General features: G+C 43.3%; 1 protein-coding gene across 2 annotated transcripts in view; it reads left to right on the forward strand.

The window, feature by feature from the left end:
* The window catches only part of FZD6 (frizzled class receptor 6), a 106,899-nt gene extending 84,068 nt beyond the window's left edge, over positions 1 to 22,831 (forward strand). For both annotated transcript variants that reach the window (XM_077493141.1, XM_077493142.1), the window contains 5 exons: positions 1,141 to 1,337; positions 9,297 to 10,299; positions 11,648 to 11,796; positions 15,026 to 15,460; positions 19,792 to 22,831. In XM_077493141.1, coding sequence (XP_077349267.1) covers positions 1,141 to 1,337; positions 9,297 to 10,299; positions 11,648 to 11,796; positions 15,026 to 15,460; positions 19,792 to 19,921 — 1,914 coding nt within the window. In that variant the 3' untranslated portion in view covers positions 19,922 to 22,831. The remainder of the gene's footprint in view (positions 1 to 1,140; positions 1,338 to 9,296; positions 10,300 to 11,647; positions 11,797 to 15,025; positions 15,461 to 19,791) is intronic.
* The last annotated feature ends 868 nt before the right edge of the window (positions 22,832 to 23,699 follow it).

A 23,699-nucleotide genomic window follows, 5' to 3' on the forward strand; every position in this document is an offset into this window, starting at 1 on the left:
TCATATTACTACACTTACAAAGAGAAGGATAATTTGGATACAGCAGGCACATATCTGGAATATGAAATGTTGTTGAGTTACCATTCTTTAAAGTGATATATATATTTTTAAATGCCTTTTAATATATTAAACATGTCATACTGCACAGCCCTGATCCACCTCTTTTCAGCTCCCCTGTTGGAGCTCCAGGCCCTTCCCTCCTGCCGAGTTCTCCAAGAACAAGCAGCTTGCTATGGGGGCACCCAAGCAGGCTCGCTCCCGAGACGCTGCTCTGCGTGTCCATTCACACGCACAGCCACGGCTCGGCCCTGCCCCCTTTCTCTTCTCATTGGCTGGCTGGCTGACTGGCTGTGATGGATACCAGCGGAAGCCAATGGCAATGTCTCAGCCATTGAGGAGGGAGAGTCCCTGGAGAGCCCAAGTTCTCGTGCACTTCGCTGGATTGCGATGTGACTCGGGTAAGTAAAGCATGCTGATGTGTGAAATGAGGGTCCCATCTTGTTCTGCGCCCTGCTGACTTTTTGAAGTGAACCTATTGCAGTTAATATTCAGCTGCATTGTAAATAACATAAGCACATGGAATGTTATCAAGAGCTTAGGTTGTGTATATTTAGTATAGAAAATAATTTTCAAGTATAGTTCCGTCATCTGAAATGTCTGACCTCGTTCAATCTGAGCAACTGTATTGTGACTGCAGTAACTATGCAAGATGTGCTGTGCATGCACCAGAAAACTCGGTTCTAGCCTGATGAAAGCTTGTGAAGTTCTTTCTGATTTATTTATTTATTTATTTTTAAAATTGAATTTAAAAAGAGAAAATTGTTGGGACTTTGTGTGAGACCATCACCATCCAGTACACAGGTCTCCATCCCTGATTATGTTGAATAAGAGAGGAAAATTGTATTAGTGTTTTTGCATCAAAAGTTGAAGATGGGAAAATATAATATTTTCACCAAAATGGCTTTAGCTTCAGACGTGTAACAGATGTTGTCTCACACACACGCTAATGGTGACCATATTATTTTTTATTTACTGCTGGAAAATGTCATTCAAATAAAGTAAAAATATAATGTGTGTGTGTGTGTGTGTGTGTGTGTGTGTTATTTATTTATTTTTATTTATTTATTTTTGTCTCTGCAGCCCTTTTTCCCTCTGCTGAATCTCCGGTGTTCCTCGGAAGTTCAGGTTTTTATGTGTATGGCCTTCTTCCCAGCCTGTACCGAACCCAGAAACATTTTGCTGCCCTGCAAGGAGATGTGTAAGACGGTTTACTCTGAATGCAAGCCTCTCATTGATACCTTCGGCATAACCTGGCCTGAAGAATTGGAATGTGATAGGTGGGTTCAGTGTTGCATATATGCAAATCTTCAGTTCCTGTGTAACTTTCTGTTTCATATAAGGTCAGAATTATTTAGATCGAAACTGTTCTTTGTGCTATAATCAGGCAGAGAGCTGTCTGTAGCTTAGAGAGCCATTCATTGGCGACACGTAAAACAGGGCTCACCACACATGTGAGTGATCTTCAGTAAGAAAGTTGGTGCTATACACTTGCTTTAACTTTAACACATATTAAAGTGCCTACCGCTTCAACATGTTATTTTTATGTGTTTTTGATGGTTTAACCACTTGCCGACCGCCGCACGCCGATGTACGTCGGCAGAATGGCACGGGCAGGCATAAGCACATACATGTACGTGATTTGCCTCCCGCGGGTCGGGGGCCCGATCGGGCCCCCGCCCGGTGCCTGCGGCGGTCGGTTTTCGTTCGGGAGCGATCCCGGACGAGGGGACGGCCATTCATTCATGGCCACCCCCTCGCGATCGCTCCCGACGAATGGAAATCCCCGGTGACATCACTTCCTCTCCTGTAATGTAAACACAGGAGAGGAAGTGATGTATTCTCTCCTCCGTGTCGGTATTTTTCGTTCCGACACGGAGGAGAGCGGATCAGTGAGTTGCACCAACACATCCCACACACAGTAGAACATGCCAGGCACACTCACACCCCCCCTTTACCCCCCGATCACCCCCCCAATTACCCCTGCCCCCCAGTCACAGTGACACCAATGTCATTTTTTTTTTTTTTTTTTTTTTTTTGCATTGGTGTCATTTGTGACTGTAATAACTGTTAGGGCAGTTAGGGTTAGCCCCCTTTAGTTCTAATGTACCCCCCTAACCCCCCCAATAAAGGTTTAACCCCGTGATCACCCCCCGTCGCCAGTGTCACTAAGGCTGGGTTCACATTGCAGCGGTTTATGAGAACGAATGTGATTCGCACCGCACTGCAGTGCAAATCACATCCGATCTCTGTGCGATTCGAGTTCAGCCATTCGCCGCACCCGCCACACCCGCCGCACCCGCCGCAAATTCGCACGGGACCCTTTTTTTGGCCCGCAGCAGAATCGGATCGCATGGGTGTTCACACCATGCGATCCGAGTTTGCAGATCGCACTGCGATATGCGAACTGATCTGGGGGTGTCAGTAACATTTCACTGACACTCCCAGCAGTTCGCATAGGGCAGTGTGAACTGCCGCCGGGAGGCATGCGATGCGGGAACCCGCCGCGGATTCGCGGCGTTTCCGCATCGCTCCAGTGTGAACCCAGCCTAATAAGCGATCATTTTTCTGATCGCCGTATTAGTGTCACAGGTGACGCTAGTTAGGCAGGTAGGTATTTAGGTTCGCCGCAGCTTTTTATAGCGCTAGGGACCCCCATATACTACCGCATAAAGCCCCCTGATTGCCCCCTAGTTAACCCTTTCACCAGTGATCACCATATAACTGTTACAGGTGACGCTGGTTGGTTAGTTATTTTTTTATAGTTTCAGGGCACCCGCCATTTATTACCTAATAAAGGTTTAACCCCCTGATCACCCGGCAGGTGTCATTTGTGACTAATAACTGTTAGGGCAGTTAGGGTTAGCCCCCTTTAGTTCTAAGGTACCCCCCTAACCCCCCCAATAAAGGTTTAACCCCGTGATCACCCCCCGTCGCCAGTGTCACTAAGGCTGGGTTCACATTGCAGCGGTTTATGAGAACGGATGTGATTCGCACCGCACTGCAGTGCAAATCACATCCGATCTCTGTGCGATTCGAGTTCAGCTATACAGATAGTATGGCTGAATTCGTGTCGCACCCGCCGCACCCGCCGCAAACTCGCACGGGACCCTTTTTTTGGTCCGCAGCAGAATCGGATCGCATGGGTGTTCACACCATGCGATCCAAGTTTGCAGATCGCACTGCGATATGCGAACTGATCTGGGGGTGTCATTAACATTTCACTGACACTCCCAGCAGTTCGCATAGGGCAGTGTGAACTGCCGCCGGGAGGCATGCGATGCGGGAACCCGCCGCGCATTCGTGGCGTTCCCGCATCGCTCCAGTGTGAACCCAGCCTAATAAGCGATCGTTTTTCTGATCGCTGTATTAGTGTCACAGGTGACGCTAGTTAGGCAGGTAGGTATTTAGGTTCGCCGCAGCTTTTTATAGCGCCAGGGACCCCCATATACTACCGCATAAAGCCCCCTGATTGCCCCCTAGTTAACCCTTTCACCAGTGATCACCATATAACTGTTACAGGTGACGCTGGTTGGTTAGTTATTTTTTTATAGTTTCAGGGCACCCGCCATTTATTACCTAGTCTCACTAGTGTACCCCTAAATTTAGGGGTGTCTACTTTCTAAAATGGGGTCATTTGGGGGGGGGGGGTTTGTGCCATCTTGGCATTTTATGGCCTTCAAAACTGTAACGCCCTTAGAAAGCCTGAAGGCGGTGCTTGGTTTTTGGGGCCCCGTACGCGGCTAGGCTCCCAAAAAGTCCCACATATGTGGTATCCCCGTACTCAGGAGAAGCAGCAGAATTTATTTTGGGGTGTCATTTCACATATGCCCATGGCATGTGTGAGCAATATATCATTTAGTGACAACTTTGTGAAAAAAAAAAAAAGTTTGTAATTTTCCCGCAACTTGTGGCAAAATATAAAATATTCCATGGACTCAACATGCCTCTCAGCAAATAGCTTGGGGTGTCTACTTTCTAAAATGGGGTCATTTGTGGGGGTTTTGTGCCATCTTGGCATTTTATGGCCTTCAAAACTGTAATAGGTAGTGAGGCGTGAAATCAAAAATTTACGCCCTTAGAAAGCCTGAAGGCGGTGCTTGGTTTTCGGGGCCCTGTACGCGGCTAGGCTCCCAAAAAGTCCCACATATGTGGTATCCCCGTACTCAGGAGAAGCAGCAGAATTTATTTTGGGGTGTCATTTCACATACGCCCATAGCATGTGTGAGCAATATATCATTTAGTGACAACTTTGTGTAAAAAAAAAAAAAAAATTTTTTTTTTGTCATTATTCAATCGCTTGAGGCAAAAAAATAAAATATTCAATGGGCTCAACATGCCTCTTATCAATTTCCTTAGGGGGTCTACTTTCCAAAATGGGGTCATTTGGGGGGGTTTTGTACTGCCCTGTCATTTTAGCACCTCAAGAAATGAGATAGGCAGTCGTAAACTAAAAGCTGCGTAAATTCCAGAAAACGTACCTTAGTTTGTAGATGTGACAACTTTTGCGCAAACCAATAAATATACAATTATTGACTTTTTTTTTACCAAAGACATGTGGCTGAATACATTTTGGCCTAAATGTATGACTAAAATTGAGTTTATTGGATTTTTCTAATAACAAAAAGTAGAAAATATCATTTTTTTTCAAAATTTGCGGTCTTTTTACGTTTATATCGCAAAAAATAAAAATCGCAGAGGCAATCAAATACCATCAAAAGAAAGCTCTATTTGTGGGAAGAAAAGGACGCAAATTTTGTTTGGGTACAACATTGCATGACCGCGCAATTACCAGTTAAAGCAGCGCAGTGCCAAAGTGTAAAAAGACCTCTGGTCATTTACCAGCAAAATGGTCCGGTCTGAAAGTGGTTAATGAAGCTTGGCAAATGCCCTGTGTGTTGATTTTCTATTTGTTTTAAAGGGGCCAAGTAGAACCCCTGGGTCATTAATACCCCTGTTCAGCAGATCCCCAGATCATTAATACCCCTGTTCAGCAGATCCCCCAGCTCATTAGTATTCCCATTCCGCAGATTACCCCTGTTCAGCAGATCCTCAGCTCGTTAGTACCCTCGTTCAGCAGATCCCCTGCTCAGTACCCCCAGCTCTGCTGATCCCCCCACTCAGCAGTGACCCCCAGCTCTGCTGATCCCCCACTCAGCAGTGACCCCCAGCTCTGCTGATCCCCCACTCAGCAGTGACCCCCCAGCTCTGCTGATCCCCCACTCAGCAGTGACCCCCAGCTCTGCTGATCATCTGTTTTTTTTCTGATCCTCCTCCCCTCTCTGCTCACCTCCCACTATTTTGCTCCCATGATGCGCACCATGTGTGACATATGCTAGTCTCTTATGCTCAGGTCCCCCAGCTCTGTTGATCCCCCACAGTCATTACTCTGCAGTCCCATTTTTACCTTCCATTTATAGTGTTCCCATAGTGCACATTTATGCTGCATGGACAAATGCGTCCATGTGTATGTAACCTAAAAGTACAGTGCAGGAGCACAAGAATGTAGGAGCACAAGAAAAACTGATATCATAAAAATAATTATATTTATTGTTAATAATCTGGACACATCTTCCTTTCACATAAAACTAGTTTACAACTTTGGCTTCGTGCACACTGGTTTATTGTAAACGCTGTCTCTTTTGACTGCAGAAAATCCGTTGTAAAAAAACTCATGTAAGCTGTGTTTTTTCAAGCCAGTTTAGGCGAGTTTAGCCGCATTTGGTGTTTGGGTGATTATTTTATTTGCCAAAGTTTTTATTTTATTCTGATCATTTAAATGAATAAATAATGAAGTGCTAAACGCTCCTAGCGTTTAGGCGCATGTGGCATTTTTTATGCCCAAAAGCGCCTCTCAAACACAATTTCTTCTGTGTTCAGGAGAAGAGCTTTGATTGCCTGTAAACTCTGCTGCTCCTAATCTCTGGTAAAAGCCTATATGTGCATGGACACCCAGGTTTTTATTAAGTTGAGTTCAGGGAATTTGTCAAAAAATGCCAAAACCTCCTAAGGGTGAGTTTTTCAGCGCAGTAGTGTGCATGAGGCCTTAGAGGTGCTAGGGCTCCAATCACATTTGGCATTTTGGGAGCTCTGACAGAACCACTGAGATTATGCCTGTGATCTGCAATCACAAAAACTATGTTCAGGTGCCATTCATTTTCAATGACCCCTAAATGTATTGCATTTTTTATCGCAGCAAACCGCAGCGGTTTAAGCTGGTTACCTAAAAGAAGCTCCCTGCTCCTTTTTGGGTAAGCGTTGTATGTTGCAGTTTGCTACGATTGCTGTGTAATTCATTGTGGCAAAACCGCACCGTGTTTTAGGTGCCATTGAAAATAAATCGCACCCAAAGATGTGAGTGGAGAATTTGTGTGATTCTGCTTGAGAGTCCAAAACACCAAATGTGAATGGAGCCGTAAGCATGTGAAATGCAGGCACCCAATCTCCATTATGGCTGAATCCCAGGCGGTTTTGATAAGGCAATGCTTCTAAACTTCTCGGTAGTGTGGAAGCTTGCCCAATCCTTTCTTTTGGCCCATTATTATGTTGGGGATTGTCACTGGACAATAAAAATGCACAGAAGGCTGGATGGGACTCTCGGGTTTTGACATTAGCATAAAATGTTGGATCTTTGCTCAATCAAAATGACCTTTATGTTTAGAATGGCCATTGTGGCAGAGACTGCAGGCTGCTGCAGGTATCTGTAGGCACCTCCTAGGTTACTACTTAATCTGGTGAACATTGTCATTGAAGTGTAGATGCAGACTTCAATAAAAACCTGACAGGGTGTCTAATTCTTCCACATTCTAGCCAAACTAAAAAAAAAGGGCCATACATGCACTTTAATAGGTTCACTCTGGCAGATGCCAGCTAGTTATGTTGATGTTAGATCTAGTCATGTGGCTTATTTTAGTACATTTCTGCATGAAAAAAATTACATTGAATATGGCATCCAAACTGAGTACAGCTAATTTCCAATTAAGGAAAACATTTGATATATTGCTCTTGCTGTTAGCACTGTTTTTGTTAGCATTTTTCATTTACAGCCCAGCACAGTTCCCTTCATAGGAAGGTACAGTATCTCTCAAAAGTGAGTACACTCATATTTTTGTAAATATTTTATTATATCTTTTCCTGTGACAACACTAAAGAAATTACACTTTGCTACAATGTAAAGTAGTGAGTGTACAGCTTGTATAACAGTGTAAATTTGCTGTCCCCTCAACATAACTCAACACACAGCAATTAATGTCTAAACCGCTGGCAACAAAAGTGAGTACACCCCTAAGGCCGCGTACACACGCGGGGACTGTTCGCCCAACTTTGTCCGTCAAACAGTTTCGGCAAACAGTCCGCTCAAAATTAGCATGGACGGACATGGCCACACACGACGTACGAACAGTTTGCTGAAACCGTGCGCGATGACGTGAACGGCACGTACAACGGGACGAAAAATACGACGTCCTATACACTGCATTATAACTTTCGGCGTGTAAAGCCTTTCTGAGCATGCGCGGAACTTAGTTTGACGAACAAGCCTACACACGAGGGGACTGTTCGCTGAAACAAAGTTTCAGCGGACAGTTTTTCGGAATTTCCGAAAAACCTTGTTCAGCGGACTGTTCGCTGAAACTGTCCGCTGAAAGCCCACACACGAGCGGACTGTCCGCTGAAACACTGTTCAGCGGACAAAGTTGGGCGAACAGTCCCCGCGTGTGTACGCAGCCTAAGTGAAAATGTCCAAATTTGGTCCAATTAGACATTTTCCCTCCCTGGTGTCATGTGACTCATTAGTGTTACAAGGTCTGGGGTGTAAATGGGGAGCAGGTGTGTTAAATTTGGTGTTAACGCTCTCAATCTCTTATACTGGTCACTGGAAGTTCAACACCTCATGGCATAGAACTCTCTGAGGCTCTGAAAAAAAAATTGTTGCTCTATATAAAGATGCCCTGCCCTTGGCTATAAGAAGATTGCCAAGACCCTGAAATTGAGCTTCAGCACGGTGGCCAAGACCATACAGCGATTTAACAGGACAGGTTACACTCCAAACAGGCCTCGCCATGGTCAACCAAAGAAGTTGAGTGTACATGCTCTGCGTCATATCCAGAAGTTGTCTTTGCTAAATAGGCATATGAATGCTGCCAGCATTTCTGCAGAGGTTGAAGGGGTCAGGAGTCAGCCTGTCAGTGCTCAGATCATACACCGCATGCTGCATAAAATTGTTCTGCATGGCTGTTGTCCTAGAAGGAAGTTTCTTCTACAGATGATGCGCTAGAAAGCCAGCAGTTTGCTGAAGACAAGCAGACTAAGGACATGGATTACTGGAACAATGTCCTGTGGGCTGATGAGACCAAGATAAATTTATTTGGTTTCAAGCGTGTGTCTTGGCAACCAGGTAAGGAGTACAAAGATGGGTGTGTCTTGCCTACAGTCAAGCATTGCGGTGGGAATGTCGTTGTCTGGGGCTGCATGAATGCTGCCACCACTGGGGAGCTACAGTTCATTGAGGGAACCATGAATGCCAACATGTACTGTGACATACTGAAGCAGAGCATGATCCCCTCCCTTTGGAGACTGGGCCACAGGGCAGTATTCCAACATAACAACAACCCCAAACATAGCTCCAAGACCACTGCCTTGCTAAAGAAGCTGAGGGTAAAGGTGATAGACTGACCAAGCATGTCTCCAGACCTAAACCCTATTGAGGATCTGTGGGGCATCCTCAAATGGAAGGTGGAGGAGCGCAAGGTCTCTAACATCCACCAGCTCTGTGATGTCGTCATGGAGTGGAAGAGGACTCCAGTGGCAACCTGTGAAGCTCTGGTGAACTCCATGCCCAAGAGGGTAAAGGCAGTGCTGGAAAATAATGGTGGCCACACAAAATATTGACACTTTGGACCCAATTTGGATGTTTTCACTTAAGGGTGTACTCGCTTTTGTTGCCAGCCGTTTAGACATTAATTGCTGTGTGTTGAGTTATTTTGAAGGGACAGCAAATTTACACTGTTATACAAGCTGTACACTCTCACTACTTTACATTGTAGCAAAGTATCATTTCTTCAGTGTTGTCGCATGAAAAAATATAATAAAATATTTACAAAAATGTGAGGGGTGTACTCACTTTTGTGAGCTACTGTATGTTTGTGGTGTCACTTCCTGACTCGCATTGTGAAAATACATACATGAATTACTCTTTAAACTGAATATGTAACCATGAATCCATTGTTTCCATCCATCAGGCTGGAAGACTGCTCAGCATCAAAAGCCTCTGAAAAGGAGAATTCACAAGGCACAAGCAAGCCTGTAGTCACCGTTAAAAGAGATTATGGATTTTGGTGCCCACGCCACCTTAAAACCTCCCAAGCAGCAGGATATAAATTTTTGGGAGTGGATCACTGTTCACCACCTTGCCCCAACATGTACTTCAAAAAAGAAGACTTGGATTTTGCCAAAAACTTTATTGGCATAATTTCTATAATTTGCCTCTGTGCCACACTCTTCACGTTCCTTACCTTCCTGATAGATGTGAAAAGGTTCCGGTACCCGGAGAGGCCAATCATTTTCTATTCAGTCTGTTACAGCATTGTTTCACTTATATACTTTATTGGGTTTCTTATGGGGAACTCCGTCTCCTGTCATGACCCAAGTGAAAACTTATCAGGAACCGTGGTCCTTGGTTCTCAGAACAAAGCTTGCACTGTCATTTTTATGCTCCTTTATTTCTGTACCATGGCTGGGACCATATGGTGGGTCATGCTTACCATAACGTGGTATTTGGCTGCAGGTCAGAAGTGGAGCTCTGAAGCCATAGAGCAGAAATCTATGTGGTTCCATACTGTGGCTTGGGGCATTCCTGGAATACTTACTGTCATTCTTCTAGCTATGAACAAAGTAGAAGGAGACAATATAAGTGGAGTCTGTTTTGTTGGACTTTATGACCAAAATGTGTCCACATATTTTGTACTGTTACCTCTGTGCTTCAGTGTTTTTATTGGACTTTCCCTACTCTTGGCTGGGATTATCTCTCTAAACAACGTCCGTCAAGTCATCCAGCATGATGAAAGGAACCAAAAGAAATTGAAAAAGTTTATGATCCGTATTGGAGTTTTCAGCGGCACTTATCTTGTTCCCCTGGGAATACTGCTGGTGTGTTATGTCTATGAACAGTTGTCAAGGTCCACATGGGAATTGACGTGGGTAGCTGACCACTGCCAGCAATTTCATATTCCATGCCCGTATCAGGTAAATGTATAAAGATTTATTTTACTTGTTGATGTATCTAGTAGTCTTCAGTCACCTTAAACTAGACTTGTTCTTGATGCAATCCAGGCACCTCTGCCAGACTGTGTAGTGAGTTCAACCTCATGTGATTTGCAATTGGGTAGCACAACTTGGTCACTAGCCTTCCCCAGGCTGCTGTTTGGACATTGAAGGAGAAGCAGTACATCAATAGGGCAATTGCTATGCTTTAACTTATTGTAGCCATGTTCAGAAAGGGCAGAGTTTTACTGGTCCTAGTCTTGTCACTCCTCCTCCTAGTATGAGACTTGCTGTGCTGGGGAGAACAGGAGGATCTCAAGACTGAATTTCATAATTACTGCAGTTCTATGTGAAAAGAAAAAATATTACATAATGAATACATTCTAATGAATGGTTTAAATGGGAATGACAGAGTTCAAATGTATTCTCTTACAGTCTGGCATGCCCGGTGGCATGCTGGCAGATTATAGACCATTTTGTACATCCAGAACCTTTGCCAAGCTATTCTTCTGATCTGAAATTGAATAATTCGGACATAAATTCTGCAGTTCTAGTACATGTGCTCGTTCATCTGGAAGGAGAGAGCAGAATGATTAGCCCATCAGTCTGCTGCTTCTCATTTCACTGTTCAGTCACAGGGTGGGGGGGGGAAGGACAAGACCTGTAAGGCCGCGTACACACGCGGGACTGTTCGCTCAACTTTGTCCGTCAAACAGTTTCAGCGAACAGTCCGCTCAAAATTAGCATGGACGGACTTGCCCACACACGACGAACGAACAGTTTGCTGAAACCGTGCGCGATGACGTGAACGGCACGTACGACGGGATGGAAAATACGACGTCCTATACACTGCATTACAACTTTCGGCGTGTAAATCCTTTCTGAGCATGCGCGGAACTTAGTTTGACGAACAAGCCTACACACGAGGGGACTGTTCGCTGAAACCAAGTTTCAGCGGACAGTTTTTCGGAATTTCCGAAAAACTTTGTTCAGCAGACTGTTCGCTGAAACTGTCCGCTGAAAGCCCACACACGGGCGGACTGTCCGCCGAAACACTGTTCAGCGGACAAAGTTGGGCGAACAGTCCCCGCGTGTGTACGCGGCCTAAGTGTTGACTAACTACAGCATAGCAAAGTCGGGTCTACTGCCCTGCCAGACAGAGTTGTGCTTGGTAAGTCTCAGAAATCCTTTGGCAGGTAAAAACTGCTCCCATGTGTTCTTTTAATATGTATGTTTAGTAGTTTGCCTGGAGCTTAGCTACATTTTTCTGACTATAACTATAGATCTGTAACTTCTCTAGTCATCCACAACTATGAAATTCTTTTTACAGCTAAAGAACATGGCCAGACCAGACCTGGGGTTGTTTCTAACAAAGTACGTGATGACCTTGATTGTTGGGATTTCCGCTATCTTTTGGGTTGGAAGTAAAAAGACCTGCTCTGAGTGGGCCAATTTTTTCAACCGGAGTCACAAAAAAGAGTAAGATAATTTATATTTTATTTTAGATGATTCCTTCTGAATATGAAACGTGAAGTTTTTTTTTTTTTTTGTAGATATCGTAACAGTGTGTGGTTATGGCAGATTATTGATTTTCATATGCAAGCAAAGTGCTGCACCACAGAATGATCTATTCCCTTTCATGATGCCCCTTTTTCATGTGTGCCCCTCAAGTCTCTGCTAATGCTTGAGTCACAGTGATCTTGTGATTTGGGGAAAAATTATGTCATACAAAAAGTATATAACTTTTATTTATTTTTTTGTATTTTTTTTTTTGCTGTTGAAGTTTGCATGGAAAATGGTGTCATAGCTGACGCTATAACTCAAGTGCTCCCTAATACTGTATTGCTTGAGACACGTGCTGTGGATTACAGGCTGCCATGGCATAGCGGTGACAAGCTGCCAAGTCTTGACAACCTCTTGAGATGCCTTCTGCAAGGTGGTGAATTTTCTTTCACATGTAATGAAATTTGTACCTTGGCTCAGTGCCCTTAACCTTTATTGTTTTAGAGTATTTACCTGATTTGTCATCCATTTTCAGAGTACATGGTCTACTTAGTTTTTGTTTTATTATACTGTTGTATATGATGTAATGCTTTGAAGCATGGACCAGCGTAAATATGACTGTAGTTACCTGTGTAAAGCCTGGCAGTGTTACTTTCACTAAACATGATAAAGAATAATGCGTCATCCGAGTGCGGGGAAATATGCATGTCAGTGTACACTAATCGCTACAGTTGCAACAAAGATGCTCAGTAGACTCTACAGCCATTTACACATGGTGGGCATTATATAGCTGCCTGCAACTTGTTCAGACTTCGCTTTGGCAGAAGGAAGTTCTCCAGCACTAACTTGCTTTGTTGACTGTGAGTTGTCATATGACCAAATGCTGAGAGCTACACTGATACTGGAAATGGTGGGTCACAAAAAAAAAATGGGGCGAATTTTACTAAAATCAAAGAAGCCCAAATCTGCAGTAGCTGTGCATTGTAACAAATAAGGCTCTATGTTCACCTTTTTCAGTTAAGCTTGGGAAATTAAATGCACAAATGCTCCAGATTTTATCTTCTTCAGCTTAAGTAAATTCCCCTTACCATATTTGTGACTCCCCTTTTTCACATGTTCCATTATCCACTTCCTTTTCAGTTTGTCTGCATTTGGTCATCATTATTATTATTATTATTATTATTATTATACAGGATTTATATAGCGCCAACAGGTTGGCCACTGCTTTACAATGTTAGTGCAGAAAGTACAGTTAAAATACAATTCAATACAGGAGACATCAGATGACAACTCAGAGCCGCAAAGGAAGTTGGTGCTGGGGGACTTCCTTCTGCCAGAGCCCACCCCTTACCATGCCCACCAGTAACTGCATTATGGCACAGTTACAGTTTGCATTGTACAATTTAATTGTTCCACAAAGTTGGTCCCCAGCCAATAGGTCCCAATCCTTCCCCGAAACCCAATCTTGTGTACAAGACTGTCTTGTAATATCCAAACTATTCTTGCATGTTGTATGCAGGGAGTGCAGCACTTTGTGTTCACTGACCACTGCAACAAGTAGACGCCAATACTGTTGGTGCAACTCCAAGAAGGAATTGGAAAAATTAATAGTTTGTGTGTGTTTTCTTAGGGTCATATTTTTTTATTATTGAATATAGTTTAATTTTCTATTGAGTCCTACAATGTTTTTTTGAGTTTATATCATGCTCTAAAAAGTTAGCATAGGTGGATATGTTGCCTAAATCTGCAAACTGTGTGTAGAAAAATAAATAAATAAAATTAACAAAAATAACATGAAAATTGATCAGCTAAATGCATAGATTTTTTATTATTTTTTTTGGACACTACATTTAGTATTTAGTACTAGAGTCATCTAATACTAATATTTACAAACATCCAATGCATTAACCTGAAGATGAGTTGAGTGTAAGGCCCCTTTCACATGGTCGAACCGATCGGGTGCTCTCGTCAGTTTTTTTTAGGTGGACCTTATTGGACCATCCATTGCCATCTATGGAGCGGTGGATGTAAACAGACATGCGTCCATTGGATCAGATGACAGTCAGAGGGAAATGAACAGGAGGTCTGTTTCCATCCGACTGCTCATAGAGGTAAGTGGGCTGTGCAGAGCGGACAAAGACTTGCCATCAATCTTCTCAGCGGGGATCGGTGGACAGATTCCCTGCTGGTGGAGTCTGCCCATATGAAACAGCCCTAATACAGTAGAAAATAGTATATTTCCATATACAGGCATGTACATCAGACCAGTAAAAGGGACTTTGGTTCCAGAAAGCAAAAAATGTGCCTCCAAATTGGGGACAGTTGGAAACACTAAATGTCCAGATTTCCTGTGGCTGTCATGTGGTTGCCTTCATAGTGGAATTCACAATGATAATGTGTCCAATTTCATGTTGCCTTCCCATCCCAGGCGCACGATTGCTAGTTTTATTATAAGTGGCCATGTTGGAGGAAATGAGTGAGCGCCCAGGTGGTGTGGTAGGACAAGGCTCTCTTGTTGCTCCTGCTTGCTTTTGGTTACATTATGGCCAGACCACGGCAGCCTTGGCTGCAGACAGGCAGCTCTGTGGTTTACTGCTGACCTGCAAGCACGTAGCTGCTTTGAATGGGTGTTTTGTATGGAGATATGCAGCACTTCCTCTCCTCTGCGGTATGTGATTGGGTTTCCAGGCAATGTCAGCAGGGGACATGTCTGCCTAGAGCAGGAATGATAAACCTCATGTAGTTGTGTGCACCCGCTCTGTCTAATCAGCACATATTTTGTTTTTCTCTGACATCTCTCCATGTTCTGCTGAAACCTAATCCTCCTACCCGGAGGTAGCGGCAGAATTCTTACATTTATTGTTTATATGTTGCTCTTTGCACTGTTCCTTGAGACAGTTACAAATGTCTGAAGCTAGAAAGGAGCAATCAATGGTGTTCGATTTATCCAGTATCTATGATTTTTACTTTACATTTCACCTGTTTTTATCAGACAATCTAAACGTAAAACTAATAAATTTAATCTATTGATTAAACATTAATATTTACCTTTTTCTATAAGAAGAAAAATCTTGTATCCCCCTTTCAAAACTGAGATTGTTAAAGACCAGTTCTTTATTCAGCCGAATGTATATTAGCAGGATTTCAGTCTGTTATATGTTCTCCTGGTTCCCCCTGTTCTAACCTTAGATTTCTTGTGTTGTAGCCCGGTCGCAGAGAGCAGAAGAGTCCTGCAAGAGTCCTGTGAATTCTTTATCAAACAGAACTCCAACCAGAAGCACAAGAAGAAACATCACAGGTCCAGCTCCCACAACTTGAAAGTCCTCTCCAAATCCATGGGAACCAGCACTGGAGCCAAATCCAACCATGGCGTATCTGCCATGGCAATCACCAGCCATGATTTCCTCGACAAAGAGACCACAATGGCTGTCAGGAGTACAGGGGACCTGTCTCCAAGAGAAGACAAAGAGTCGAGTAGTGTTATCCAGAAAGGAAGGGCGGACCGCTCAGCAGAAGAGACAGCACTGACTTTGCTGGAGAACTGTGAGCCCCCAACACCGTCTGAGGAGAACAAAGATATACCTAGCACACTGAGAGGCAATGGCTTAACTGGAAGTGTACACAGACTCATCGAGGGCAGGTAGGAGTTCAAGAACCGCACAATAACCTTTGTGTATTCTAAATGTGGTATAAAGCTCCTCCTGTCTGGAACCAAGCTAAAATGGCCCCTCAATATATTGTATCATTTTTCTCATGCCTTCGGTAATGGCATGCTTTGGGATTGCAGTTTGATGAATTAAGGTCAGGATGTTTCTATCTATGTTCAGACAGGTGCAAAGCTAGGACACAATTGAATGTTCTAAATTCCTGATGCCTAACCTGATGTCCAAGGGCCACACACAGCTGTGATTTGTAAAGTGTTTCTTATTTTTCTTTAAAAAAAAAGACATGTTATACTTGCCTCCTCTGTGCAGTTGGTTTTGCACAGAGCAGCCTGGATCCTCCTCTTCTCAGGTCCCTCTTCACTGCTCCTGGCCTCTTCCTCCTGCCGAGTGCCCCCACAGCAAGAAGCTTGCTATGGGGGCACCCAAGCGGAGTCACAGCTCCGTGTGTCCATTCAGACACGGAGCCCTGGCCCCTCCCCCTCTCTCCCCTGATTGGCTGATTCAGGAGGAGTGTCCCAGATGGCTAAGACACTCATGGACATGGCTGGAGAGAGATGGGTCTCGAGTAAGTAATTGGGGGGGTGCTGGGAAGGCGCTACACTGTTTTTTTGTTTTGTTTTTTTAGCTTAATGCATAGAATGCATTAAGCTAAAAAACCCTTTGCCTTTACAACTCCTTTCAGTCTGAAACCACTCCTGTTAAACTGTCTCTAAAGATTTACTCAAGGAAATGGTCAATCTATGATGGTCTCTGTAGCATTACAAATAATAAATATTATATGTGGCCCTTTTGAAGATAACAGGGATGGCATGTGTGCCCCCTATACCCCCATAAGTTGAGCAGCATTGTTTTAAATTGCCCTCAAATGAAAAATTATCATACAGGAGATGAGCAGTGAATAAAGCACAAGCACAAAAATGTTGCAGAACCATATTTCTGGATGACACTTCCCTCCAGGGAGTGGGTGCTTCTGTGCTTACCCCCTGCTGATGTGAACAGAGCACCGTGTTCTTCTTGTCTCCAGGCTGTGATGATTATTTTTATCCTGTTAGACCAGTGAGGTAAAAAAAAAAAAAAACTGAAGGAAAGTGTTAGTGACCCATATCGGTGAGATTCCCACTGTAATTTTCCCTATCAGCTTTTTAACACTAGCCATACACTGTGCAAATTTTGGCCAATTCCTGCTGAATGTTACAAAATTTGAGCTGTGGGTGATTCTGTTGGCAACCTTCGCCCCCGCGCTCAGCAAAAGTCGATTTTTCAATCTACTTTTGTTGAAGAAGCCGGTCTGCATATTTTTGGCCAAACAGAACTTGTATTTAATCAGGAGTAGTGGCAGAATACGGTAGCTGTCATGCTGTTTAGTGTGGATGGGGGAATAGATGGATTTCTCTCATCCAGCCACTTAAGACTGGCCTACTAAAAATCAAGCTTACTTTGAGCTCTGTTTCAGCACTGAGCTGCTCCCTCTAGGAGTGTAAGAAAGTCCCGTCCCTCACTTTTATAGAGAGGAATGAAGACTTGAAAGCACCATGGCACGTAACACCTTTACTGCTGGTATTTTGAGATGTTCAAGAACTGACCAAAATCATTCTTTCCTGCAGTCTTTGGCAATGTTTTTCAACCTTTTTTCATCAAGGCATCTTTTAGAATTGTGCACAATCCTGGGGCACCCCAGTCTGACAGCTCGTTCACACCAGGAGGTGCGTCCAAGCATGCTTGCTTCTTTGCGCATCCCCCGCATGTCATGTTTTTTTTTAATGGGCTGTTGTATGCTAGTGAAAAACACTAAAAAGGTCCTGTCATCCTTTTTATAAATTGTGCCGCACAAAAACCACGTACCATGCGTTTTAACAGGCATCAAACTACACTTTTTTGCTAGATGCTTAGAGGTGCCATTACATGGCAAAAAAGGCTGAACATTTTTGTGCTGTGCAGGAAAACTTATACTTTTGCAGGTTATCATGCTGCATGCCCTAACATGTAGTTTGTAAGGCAGAGTTAAGTGGTGTGTAGGATTCCCCCCTCCTCCAAAAATCCTCCCTTCTAGCACAAATTCTCCTCCCTCCAAATCCCCTACTAATACAAAACACATACCACCACATCCCTCTCATCGTTACAGGAGTAGTGACAGTGGCAAAGAGGAGGTGGGAAAAGCCTGGAGGAGGTGCGGGCTGTGCTACTCCCCAGCACCTATAGGAACCTGTCTGTATACAGCAGATAACGCAGGACACACTCAGATTGGACTTTGCAGAGTTTGATTACCTCCCTCTACCCACAATTATTTCTGCCAGGATAGAAGCAGTTTGGGGGAGATCCTGTGTACAGACAGGAAGGAGAGGGCACAGCTTGCACCTCCTCTCTTCTTCTATCTGTGCTCCTGTCAGCAACCCAGAAAGCTGTGCAGGCCATCCGACCTTTCCATAGCAACTGATGAGGTCATATTTTCCCTAGAAATAATAATAATTTTAACTATCTTCTGGCCATATGTTGTTTGACTCAGTAGTTTCAATCAAATGTAGCACTCTCTACTTAGGTAGTGTGCTAGAGTTTTTGTCAGCATAGGTACATTTAAGCAGGCCTAGCCAAAATCTAGGCCTGTTTGTTTTGATCAGCTGACTGGGAGTGGCTTAGAGTAGGCTGTTGACTCAGTTAGTTTCATCTTTCAGTTACCTCCCTTCTGCTTCTAGAAGGAAGGTAGGGAAGAAGGGTGGAGCTGTCCGGGGTGTTCTGAGGAGCCCTGACCAATCCCCCAACCTGGATTGACAGGGGACAGGCCTCCTTAAATATCTGGAGTCAGCCCAGCTGGGGATGAGTTCTTTGGGTGGAAGAACTGGAGATGGTGTATTATGTCTGGGTCCTTGGAGGGAGCCCCCTAGTCTGGGGGGGGGGGTGAGCTTGGGCCAGGGGGTGGAGCTGAACAGGAACCACATACAACCCAAGGGGTGCCCTGAACTGGAGTGGGAGAGGAATGTGGGGAATACTGCTGGGCAAGTCTCCAGAAGGAATCCATCAGGTGTCGGTGAGTGACGGGCACAGTCTGGAGAGCTGGGAGAGGCATGGCAGAGTGGACTTGGAGTGTGCAGTCGCAGATTAATGTAGAGCCAGCGGGAGAGACTGTGATGTCACTGACAGAAGTCGGGCTGCTGCAGCTGGGAGGACTGTCAGGGTCTGCAGCGGGCTGACTGGGATCAGCATTCCACCAGAGAGGGCAGCTAGCATCAGGACTTTCTTTACTACACCATAGGGGCCTGCAGCCCCTGACTCTAAGGTATTTTTGCTAAGGTCTTGCTGAAACCAAAAGTCAGGCCTAGCCATGTGCTAGCTGTGCCAGAAGAACTGTGCTGGAGGGAGGAGGAGAGATGGTCTGTAGCAAGTGTTGTGCATGAGGAGAGTATCTAAATTGTCCCAAACCATGCAAGAATCTTTTTCCTGGGCATCACATTAATTTCTTAACCCCTTCCAAGTTTTAATCCCTCAATAAAATACAAAAACAAAGCTGATGGACTTGTTCATTGTCTTGGAGTGGCTGTAAGTGAATGCTGGGCTGGGCAGGATGACAGGTGGGCCACAATCACTCAGCTGTACCGCTAACCAAGATATTGTGTCATTTTCAGCACTAGCAAACTATGGCTGAATAAATCCTTGGACCCTGCATGACTTTGATCAAATACAAATCAAAAGTGCCATTTGTGTCATTTATAGCCTAACAAACCAATCAAAAGAAACACAAAAGTATAATTCACATGGATGGGCAGCACTTCATTAACAAGTATCTGCCTCTTTTTTTTGTTTCAGAGCTTAGACAAGGTTATTGAGCTTCTCCACCTCCCACATGTCAATTAGTTCAAAGTCAGGCGATTGGCCACTGAGACCCAAACGCTTCCATCATGGAAGGAAAAGGGAGGGTGTTGCATGCTCGTGTATTCAGAAATACTGGATATTTCTACTAATTAGCGGGGGAAACATGTGGAATGTGTCAATGGAAAAGGTTGTCGCTATGCCTGGAGTGAGTAAAGTGAAAAGATTCTCTCCTAGGGAAAAAAATTATTATCTGAGCTATGCAAGCAAAGTTTCTGCTGGGTGTTATGTTGAACAATATTGTCAATATCCAATCATTTTTCAAATTGGTATGCTTGTAAGGTAGGCACTAAATATCTTAAATGTTTTATGCGTGCTAGATGCAATTTAAGCTTCTGATACCGGTTTTGGTAAATTTTTTTCACCAAGGGGTTGGTTGCTGGGCTCTGTTGTAGCTTACAATCTAATCACTACCATTTACATTTCTCTCTCCTCCTTTTTTTAGTTCACACATTGAAAAAGACTTCACTGAACCAGACCGAGGATCTCCTCACTCCATCCCGAATACCAGTCTCTCCAATCTTCCGGATCCCCTCCTCAAAGACGAGCTTGGCCAAAATGGACCGACAGCATGAAATAACCTTGTTGGACTTCTGAATAAATAATATTGCAGCCGGTGTTCCTGGCGAGTCAGGACTTTTTTTATAAAGCCTTTTTTTGCACTTAATAACCAAAGTTGGATATCACTGAGAGCAGTTTAAAGGGTCAGTCCACCCAAAATAGATATTTCTGGTTTGGAAGGAAGCTCATGGGGTGTAGTGGCCAGACACACTCCTATATCTTTGTACAACTCTAATGGAGAGATCTGCTGCTGCATATTCTTTAAAACTCACCTGTCATAATTCCTTTCAGTTTGATGTTCCTGCTTGCTCATTTCATCTGTTTCTACAGCCCTTTAAAGATCAGAATGTATTTTTTGCATATGACAACGCATGTCCGCACCTCACGTGTGACAGTGTTTGGATTGCGCAAATAAAGCAGAACTCCGTAAGATTGGTATTTTCTAAACTTACATTGGGCCAGCTTGGTTATATGTAATTGTCCATGTGTCACATCTGGAGGGGTGCTAGGGATGCTAGAAAATTCACTGTAGTAGTCTGTGCTTCTGGGTTCGGGAGTGACTTGCCATCTGCACACTGAACACAGGAGGTGCTTACTCCCCTATCATTATTATTATTATTATTATTATTATTATTATTATTATATAGGCTTTATATGGCACTAACAGTTTGCACTGTCCTAATATAATGGGAGGCGGTACATTTTTATATACGGGTCAATACAGAAGGAATAGGCCCTGCTCCTGGAACTTGCAATCTAAAAGGGAGGGGGGTGTGACAAAAGGTAATAGCTGCAAGGGATGATCTGAGGAAGTAGTTTTTAGGTGGAGGCAGGATAGACTTCCCTGAACAATCAAGTTTTCAAAGATCGCCTAAAGGTGTACAGGTAAGGAGCTAACCGGATATACTGGGATAGGGAGTTCCAGATTATGTGAGAGCTTCTGGAGAAGTCCTAAAGGCAAGTATGGGAGGAGGTGACAAGTGAGCTAGAGAGCAAGATGTGTTGGGAGGAGTGGAGAATACGATTAGGGCAATATCTTGAGATGAGGTTGGTGATGTAGCTTGTGGTTAGTAGTTTGAATTTTGTATGATGGGGCAGTGGAAACCAGTAAAGGGCTTGGAAGAGCGAGGCAGCAGCCACAGATTGGATAGTGGGGTGTACAAGTCTAGCAGCAGCACTCCTAATAGACTGAAGGGGAGATGGCCTATGTCAAGGTAGGCCCGCATAAAGGGAGTTGCAGTAGCAAAGGCAGGAGATAACCAAGGAGTCATGATGTTTTGTGAGTCACTAGTTAAGTGGTGATTTATGGAAATGTTAGAGGTTAAGGTGGTATGATTTAGTCAGTGATTTGACTGTAGAGCTCATATGAGAAATTGGAGTCTAGGATTACACCCAGCACCCTGGCATGTGAAAAGGAATGGATAATTGTGCTGTTGATCTAAATAGAAGAAGCTTGGTTTTAGACAGATAGTGTTTTAGCAGTGTTATCTATGTGTTCAATAGTTCTCTAATAAACCTCTCTGGCTCTTCAGATATGACGCATGGACCAATGATTCAGGTTGTGCAAGACTGTGGTTCTCAACCTCAGTCCTCAAGTACCCCCAATGGACCATGTTTTGGGAACTTCCCTTAGAGAAAATAGATCTTATCGATACCATGTCATTGATATTGATTTAAAGCAGCTGTGCAAAGTAAAAAGGAAACCTGAAAACATGGCCAGTTGAGGGTCCTTGAGGACTGAGGTTGAGAACCACTATGCTCACTCTCTGCTCTCTTCTACTGTCAGATTGTTCTTTTTCTGCATATTTGCAGGCAGCATATCTGGTTGGTTCCCAGTGTTGTTCCTCCTGCTTTAAGTCTGAGTGCTGAATTGGATACTAGTTGCATTTAAAAAAATGCATTTGATGTATTGATGAATATCTTTCGTATTCTGCTTTAAGTTGAAATGTCATTGTGCCGGGTATGTTTTTTGCAGCACTTTGTGGGGAACTTTCACTATTGGAGACACATTAGTGAGTGATTTAGCCTTCCAGCATCAGCCTATAAATATAACTTTTGGGTGGACTGACTATTAAAGGGGTTGTAAAGGTTTGTTTTTTATTTTCTATATAGGTTCCTTTAAGCTAGTTCATTGTTGGTTCACTTACCTTTTCCTTCGATTTCCCTTCTAAATGTTTTTTTTCTTTGTCTGAATTTCTCACTTCCTGTTCCTCCTCGGTAAGCTGTTCTGGCTGACTAAACACCGCTCGGATAATGGTGTGAAGTTTACTGAGGAGAAATTCAGACAAAGAAAAAAAACAATTAGAGGGGAAATCGAAGGAAAAGGTAAGTGAACCAACAATGCACTAGCTTAAAGGAACCTATTTAGAAAATAAAAAACTAAGCTTTACAACCCCTTTAAGCATGTGCCCATCATCTGTATTTAGCAGAGGTGACATTTAATATGCTGAAGTGGTGTTCAGGAATTTGCACCCTGTCTGTCACTGAGATCTGTGATAGGCAACAAAATAGTTCCCTCTTCTGTATGTAGGTGATGGATACAAACAGTATGTGTTTTTTTTTTTTTTTTTTGTTATAATGTTACAATTTTTATGATGTTACATTTTGTAAATTAGAGCTTTATTTGTGCATATTTGTATCTGCGGATTGCCTTAATAGACCTGCCAGATATTCTAAAAAAGTTTATTTACATAGCAGTAATTGACTGTATATAAGTAGGTTGTAGACTTGATCGGACTGGCTTCTACATTAGAAATGGCACAGTAGATATGTAATATCTAGCTGCAATTCCTACGGGTTCTAGCCATATACAACTCCTAGACAGGTTCTTTACCTCTATGCGCTTCATGTCCTGCTGTGGTTATTTTGGTAGTTTGTACACTGGAAAATATTTAAAAGAAATAATAAATTCCTAGTTTTCTTAAGTGGTACAGTGTGGTAATTTCCAGGGGCAAAAGTATGAATGTCAAATTACATTCAAAGATTTTAGACTGGCAGGGACTTCCCTCTCTAATAGGGATATAGAGGGAGGTAAGTGCTTCAAATGGTCTGGAAATGGCCTGACCCACATCCCAGTTAAATAGTAGATTGGAAAATGGTGCCTCAGCAAAACTTTAAAAGGACAGGACAAATACTTAGTAAGCAATGTATTATTTTAAAACAACGTTTTTTATTTTACTTTGTGTAAAAAATGTAGTAATATGGGCAAACGGCAGACCATATAGTAAAGGGGTAGGTATTAAGTGTATAGATACAAAAAGCAAGACAGGATGCAATAACAATGAATACAAAGAGCAAAAATACAGGTAATATATTCCTATTCCATGCGTTTCGAGTGTTTCTAACTCTTCTTCAGGCAAATGGATCAGCATAAATATAGTTTAAATCTATAAAGAAAAAAATAACATGAGAATACATGGCTAATGCACAAGACACAGTGATTATAGTCACAGTGGCATACTGACATTGAGTAAGACCTGTGTTGTACTGACCCTGTATCAGAAGCTCTGTACGTCACAAATGCATCCATTTAAACAATAGATAAAAACAGTGATAGACCTCAGGAAAACCGGATAAGCGCTGCCTTGTATCTTCGATGAAGGACCCAGGAGGTAAAAACTGATCCTTAAAATAGCTCCCACCCTGGATGGAATGCCCCGAGCCTCAAGGGGAAGGGTTCACCCAACAAGCACCGCTTATCCGGTTTTCCTGAGGTCTATCACTGTTTTTATCTATTGTTTAAATGGATGCATTTGTGACGTACAGAGCTTCTGATACAGGGTCAGTACAACA

Source organism: Lithobates pipiens, unplaced genomic scaffold (genome assembly GCF_037356315.1).
Source record: "Lithobates pipiens isolate NorthernLeopardFrog02 unplaced genomic scaffold, aLitPip1_a1.2 Scaffold_19, whole genome shotgun sequence".
Classification (NCBI taxonomy): domain Eukaryota; kingdom Metazoa; phylum Chordata; class Amphibia; order Anura; family Ranidae; genus Lithobates; species Lithobates pipiens.